The 7,482-nt window shown below is 36.6% G+C and overlaps 1 protein-coding gene across 1 annotated transcript; it reads right to left on the bottom strand.

The window, feature by feature from the left end:
- Nucleotides 1-2,528: 2,528 nt before the first annotated feature.
- On the bottom strand, nt 2,529-4,745 carry LOC108671065 (protein slit-like; the record flags this gene model as incomplete). Its single annotated transcript, XM_018158547.1, has 4 exons — nt 4,606-4,745; nt 3,836-3,907; nt 3,043-3,114; nt 2,529-2,676 (listed from the first exon to the last, which is right to left on the bottom strand). Coding segments are annotated over exons 1-4 (432 nt in total), but the record flags the coding sequence as incomplete, so codon positions are not given.
- Nucleotides 4,746-7,482: the final 2,737 nt, after the last annotated feature.

Genomic DNA, 7,482 nt, shown 5'->3' with positions numbered 1-7,482 from the left:
TTCAGTTTTCAAGGCAACACAACAGATCAAAGAAGGAAGAAAAACTTAAACATTGAGGATGTAAAATAGTCTTTTATTATTATTAATTCGATGATATAAATTTAATAATAAAAATAATTAAATAAAGCCAGCTGAATTTAAAATACCATTCTTAACAAGTGTTACCTACGTAATCGGCTGCACTAGAAAGTTAATACATATCAAGAGACGCAATTAACTTTTCATCCAGACACTTTTGTGCAAAAATCAATTACTAATTATTAANATTTTACATCATTGGCGGAGGGCCAGGGGGAGGCTGCACATGGTGGTGATGGTGTCCAGGGAAACTGACGTCGGTAGGAGGGAGATCTTCAATGCACATCTAAGGCTGCTGCTGAACGAATGCATTCTGGTACTGGTTCTTGACGAAGTAGTTTTAGTCCGAGGCGTCGCCGTATTGGTTCATAACGTAGTAGTTAAACATGACGGCGATGGGTGGCTTGTAATGCCACCAGATCTTCGAATTATTTCAAGTCGAGTCTCCACAAGCGTTGCTGAAGTTAGCTACGCAACAACCGATATAAAAAACCCGCAGCCACCCCGTCAATCTCAAGCAATGAGGTTGAGCTTCTTCCAGTGAATTATTCTCCTCTTTCGTGCTAGTTTACTTTCGGCTTAATTCATGCACTGTTGAACAGCTTGAGGTCTTTTAGCTCACTTAGCGCGTCGAAAATATTTCAGATTAATAAGGCGCGTAGCTATTGACCAAAGAATTAAGTTCAGCACCAGTGGCTGCTTTATCTCGCTGCACGCAGTAGCTTGAATACCGGATAAACTAAACCCTGAGTTTCGATCTAAATTTGACCAAATAGTTCGTTAGCATCGATATATGAAGAATTTTACTCACAATCTAAAATGGAATAAAATTGATAACCTACCACAATTTTGTCAGTCTAGAAAGATCAAAAATAATAATTCGATACCTCGACAACCTCAAAATTTTATTTTGCTCAAACTGAAACACGAAATAATTGAGCCAGCAATGCAAAATTTAGTCACGTATCATAGCAACAGTTACGAGCCTCATTGCAATTCTACGCAAGTTTGCAGATTGCGTTAAGCAGCCGCGGTGGATAAATGAATGATGAAATATGAAATACAGTGAATGATGGGGCTACAATCCTTCAGCTTCCCAGGGGAGCTCGAGTCACAGATTATAGATAGTTGTAAGTGTTCTCTCGGTGACCTCGCTTCCTTGTATGTGTATGTTATTAATTAATCAATGAAGGTCTTAATATACAAGTGTCAAAGTAATCACATAAGTACCGAATTTTCTGGGATAGAATAGAATAGAAGTGTCGGCGTTGAAGAAATAGGCCCATGGCCTGTTGCCATGGGCCTATTCTGCCTCTGACACTTTTGCATCATTTTTGGACACCAGTATTGTTTTTGTCACAGGTTCACATCTTGTGGTCTCCATTTCATTTCAATGAAAAACATGTCCATGTTAATCTAACTTCCTAATCGAATAAAGAGGATACTTTTTTCATATACGAAATTCATTTGCTCAACCGAGTCATTGATTTTTTTAAAGAAGTTGGTCTCCAAATGTAATTTTCTATTATCCGTTATATATTTCCAATAATTATGTGGGAGACTACGCCAATTTCTAACTAACAAGTAACAAATGAGATAGAAATCCCAGAATGTCTCTTTTTCCGCGTTCTCAGGAGTCAGGCTTAGCAGTATTACAGTGATGAATTTGTGCCTAGAATAGATATTAAATATAAATATGAATTTTTACCCCTAGCAATGCCGATTTAATGCTCTTAAACGTTACCTAGGGAGACCAAACGAGGGCAAAACACTAAAAAGTATCGACATTTATGCCGAATCGACGATAAAATAATATTAATTATTTTCTTAAGAAGGTTCGAGCGTATTTATATGAGCACAGTACACAACATACATAACATGAGTGGTGGATGTGTGTTACGGTAGCTGATTTGGGGAAAATGTTAATGTAAACTGTAAAGTAAGAGAAGGATGGAAAAGATGAATCTTCTCTCAGATGCCGGTGATAGTTACTCAAGACGACGTTGACCTACATAACTTTGATTAAATTTTAGGTACACGAAAATTTCAAAATGAAATCTGGTATAAAAATAGCGGCAGAATGTTTGATAATATCAAAACAAAGCAAAATTGTTCACATAGTAATTAATGAGAAGTACAACGTGATCTGAGGTTCAATATTGATAACAGAGTGGAATGAAGTACAACGTGGAATGAAGTATAGGGTGGTATGGAGGACAGGGGAGAAGCACTAAGTACAGAATGGTATAACGTACATGATGGTCTGATTACACGATGGTCGTACATGATTATACGGTAGTACGAAGCACAAGGTAATATACAGTAAATACTTAAAGATCCTAAAATAAGATAGTGGAACTAAAAACAGAGTGATATGAGAAGAAAATGACTAATTTATAGGAACAAAAAACGAAGGAAACTGGTGATGTGAGGTAGTGCCAAGTGGGTACCCACACGTGTGTGTCTGAAGCGATGTCGCGGAATGTGCCCTCAGGGATGAAGGATACGTCGTTGCCGTGCAGCGACAGGATGCGCAGAGACGACAGGCCGTACAGCGCGTCGCGCTCCACGCAGCCTAGCTTGTTGAACGACACGATCCTGCCGATTGAATATATAATAATTCGTTGTAATTCGTGAAGAAAATGTAAGAGTTTAGAAGTAAAGAGCTGGGCCACTAAATTAATTAAGGGTAATTTTGTATCCATCGAAAAGTAAGGGACAAACAAGTCTGTTGGTGAAATAGTTACTAAAATTTCGAAACATTTGAAATCGAAAAGCTTTCTGTATTTTTGAGATTTAGGGTTATTCGTACATGCGATAATCCTAAAGCTTTGGAAATATCCTTTAGCGTTGGAAATATCAATTGTAAGTATTTTGAATCAAAATATTTTCAGAAATATTTCAGCAAATTAGTAAATAACATTTCTGACTCGGTGTTTATTGAGAATAAGCTAGCACACTTACAGAGTGGAGAGTTCGGTGAGCTCAGCGAATGTTTTGTTGGAGAGAATAGTGATCTGATTGTTGCTCAGGTCCCTGGAAACAAAAAATATTCATAAAAAACGGGCTAGAACGAGTAGTTGATTTTGACGAACAAACAAAACTGAAAACAATTTGCTTTAGGGTCTTCACACGAGACAATATCGTTGTCCAAGCATCACGAACAATACGTTTTCTCCAGATCGTCGCTAGAAAATATATTTTGTCACACAATGAAATCAAGATGAATAATTTTCGTTATTAACAACAATCACTTCAGGACAATCATTGAGATGAATGAAGATCCTTCAGCAACAGTCTTTATTGTAGCAATAAAGGCGTCAAGAAATATCCGTTCTCAAACATCAACTTAGCGGACGATCATGAGTTCTAGTTAATACTTGGTGATGGAACAATAAATTGTAGTCTTTGCCGACACTGAGTGAGGAAATCTGTATTGGCTAGGTAATCGCTTTCGTTGCGATTGCGTCAACGTAACCGCGTAATTACGTTGAACTGCAGTTGGGTGAACAAAATACAGAAAATTATCAGTCATATATAAAAAGAAACAAAAACATGAACAAAAACATATTCTGTATAAACTTCCATTAGTAAGTACACAATATGTACTTACAGTAGTAAGTACCTACATATTGGGGACAAGTCGGGGGCTTTTCAGTGACGTGTTTTGACGTGATGGTTTTTTTTACATATTGGGGATGTGTTGTTGAGGAAGTGTTGGGAACATTTCAGGGCCATGTTAAACGTGAACACTTACAGCCTCTTGAGCGCCTTCAGGTGCTGGATGCGCTCAGGGTCGATGCCTTTGATCTCATTCACGTCCAGGTACCTGCGGGAAGGGGAAGGGTGATCAGGGGAAGGGATACGGGAAAGAAACAAGGGGATTGACAAGTGTTAATGACAAGGGGAAGTAAAAAGGGAAAGGGCTAATAATTGGAAAGAGATAACTTATGGTGAGGGATAATCAAAAGAAGGCGTGATAAAGGAAAGGTAAGCAATGATCAATTTGATCATGGTAGTGAGACTTGTTAGGAGGAGGAGAGAAGGAAGGGGGCTAAGGAGTGGGGGATGAAGCATAATTTTAGAAAGATGATGGTTATGTTCAACGGACAGAGGTTAGGACTTGGGATTACGCGGGTTAAGTCTTAAATCTTGGTTGGGGATGGAGGGGTGGGCTAGGATGGGGAGGCTCTACCGAGTGAATGACAAAAAGAAAATTTAGGACACGAATAACGAATGAAATCAGTTCAGAGCACATCAAGAATTCGTTCATCATTACCCCAACCTACAATGATAACAGGATCATCGCTGGAAAAAAATTCTATCATGTGTCACTTATAAAAATTATATGACAATCAATAACACGAAAATTATTTATCTGATTAATAAAAACAAGAATGTTTTCTCTGAAGCATCACGAGTCCAATCATATTGTCGTCATAAAAATCTCATTATTTACCAGAAAATTCACGGCAACTGTAAATGCAATTCATCAGAAATATAATCTTTCACTAACTTAATTAGCACCCACCACGATCACCACTTCCATCACCCGCTATCACCCCAAGCACCCTCATCACCCCCNAGTTAGGGGAGAGTTTTGGGCAGAAGCGCAGCTCGTTAACTTTATCTATGCAAGTTACCGGATTTTCTCTGCAGAGAGACATTTTTACGAAAGATTGCGGCCGAAGAGGTGTTTCACGAGTGTTTCGAGAACTAAAAATCAGTTTCATTTAGTAAGGATAGAAGTTCAAGGCATAAAAGCTTCCGTTTCACATTCGTGTTTGTACTTCTTCAATTTGAAAAAATAAGGGATACTTATTAAACTTCCTTCAATACGGACAGAAAACTTCCTGCGAGCCGCATCGCGATAGTTCTGGAGACCAACAAGCTTATGTATCCACGTTCAATTTTTCATTATTCAGAGACGTTTTTCAATATTCATCCAACTGTTCAGTATTCTAAAAAGTATTTCAGTATTCATCCAACGTTACAGTATTTTAAAAAAATATTTCAGTGTTCATCCAACTTTTCAGAGTATTCTGGGCAGAAGTACATTCTTTTGGGAGAGTTAATCTCCTAAGTGACATGACAAGATGGCAAATATTTAGGATATCTTGAGAACACATTTGTTTGAAATGGGAGAAAACCAACAAAATGTTTGAAAGTTCAGGACTCTGGATAAGGGTTAATATTTGCACAAAATGAATGTACAGAAACAGTTAGATCAAATTTGACCAGCATCAACAAGTGACCTATACTGAACAGTTGAATTCGTTGAAAAAAACTTTATGACGTTAGGAATAAAAGAAAACGCGTTACCAAGTAAATTATCAGTATTAAAATGTTATAACGGCTAAGGAATTAAGAGGTTTTCATTGAAGTCATAATTTTATGCAAATGAATTCAAGATAAAATTTGTTTTGAATCTAAGGAATTTCAGGGCGTGCATGTATTAAAATAAAACCATTTAAAAAGTGAAAATATGGGAATGAAATATCTTAGCTCAGTTAAAATAGAATTAATAACTATTTCTAATCTCATATGCCCTAATTTTAGATAAAATAGCAAATGATAAAGCAGCGATAGAGTACAACAGAATAACCATCGTCGGCTGCAGCAATTTTGTTTCGCTTGATGGCATATATCGATCTATTAAGTTTTACGCGTGGCAATGGGATTAGTTTAACGTAATATCTATGAACAATATCCTCATAAATGTACAGGGTTGGACTACTCACAGTCTCTGTAGGCTGTCTCTTATACACATCTAGATGTGTATAAGAGACATATGCAGTATATTAACGCATATATCTTGGTTATATTTCAGGAAATGCAATGTCTATGCAGTATATTAACGCATATATCTTGGTTATATTCCAGTAAATGCAATGTCAATGCACTTTACAACGCATATATCTTGCTTTTATTACACGCATGTTTTTTTCATCAAGATTAGTAAGAGTGAATCAAAATAATCTTTATGCAAATCAAATTAAAAACTTATTAATAATAAGTTTTTTTGCCATAAATAAGTAATATAAAGGGAAAGGGAAAAAATATTCAAATACCGACTATTGTCAAGACAATTCGGAAATATTTATACCAGTAAACTTTACATTCCTGGTTATTCTGAGACTCCATAATTCTGTCTCAAAAAGTCAATAAATTGTTTTCCAGTAGAAATTATTTTTTTTACACGAGAGATTTGCGCTTATTTATGGTAAGTATTCGTGTATGTGATGCGAAATTCTATTGCATCCACAATGGATCGGATCACAGTGTTGCAAAAAACAAACAATATAACTAATATAAACTCAATATCGGATATATAAATGCCGATATTATTCCTTTTATTGATGATCACGGGTTGTAACACGAATAGTTTTTATGGAGGACATGGGTTATTGTGGCAATAGTTGCCGCCTGTACCTATAACTTAAAATAAATTTTGAATTATGTTGACATCTCATCCAACCGATTATATGTTCACATCTAATCAACCTAATACAGAGATTTTTTTGCTACTGGAAGCAGACGAAATTTTTCAGCAAGAAAAGCGCAAGCGCCTTTTCAATGCACTGTCAGGACCATTTTCAGTTTTAGTCTATGGAGAACTTAGCTAACATTTCAGTACCTTTTGTGTAGTATTACAGTCGATAGAAATAAAAGAAGCTCTTAAATATATGCAGGAGTCGCGCTTGTATGATGTAACACCTGCAATGAACACCTTTACCAGAAATTCAAGGGTAAAGGGAAGCCGAATTTCTCTAAGGATAAACCCTAAAAAATATATATATTCCTTACCAAGATTCCAAGACGTAGCAATATTAGCATTATTATCAAATACTAACCACGTTAAAAATGAAAAAAAAAATTATCAAGGGCATAACAATGGCATGCATGCTAAACACAACACAATCGAGCTCAAAAATCTCGTCGAGAGGCTCAAGAATTCAAAGCCTTAAAAAACTGAGGATAAAAATTTAAAGTAGATACAAAGTCCGAGGTCAATTGCGCGTAAGAAAAGCACTCCAGGAACTTGTGTTGTGAACAACGAAAAATAACCAAGGCTATGGCAGGCAGTTCGCAATCACAACATTTGTAGGCGCCACAAGCAAGACGCCGGTCTCAAATTGGGCAGTTAGGGGAGAGTTTTGGGCAGAAGCGCAGCTCGTTAACTTTATCTATGCAAGTTACCGGATTTTCTCTGCAGAGAGACATTTTTACGAAAGATGGCGGCCGAAGAGGTGTTTCACGAGAGTTTCAAGTCTCAGTTTCAAGAACTGAAAATCAGTTTCATTTAGTAAGGATAGAAGTTCAAGGCATAAAAGCTTCCGTTTCACATTCGTGTTTGTACTTCTTCAATTTGAAAAAAAAAATAAGGATACTTATTAAACTTCT

The sequence above is a fragment of the Hyalella azteca genome, unplaced genomic scaffold, assembly GCF_000764305.2.
Source record: "Hyalella azteca isolate HAZT.00-mixed unplaced genomic scaffold, Hazt_2.0.2 contig2958, whole genome shotgun sequence".
Taxonomy (NCBI): domain Eukaryota; kingdom Metazoa; phylum Arthropoda; class Malacostraca; order Amphipoda; family Hyalellidae; genus Hyalella; species Hyalella azteca.
The sequence above is the reverse complement of the archived record's forward strand: the minus strand, read 5'-3'. Positions and strand labels throughout refer to the sequence as shown.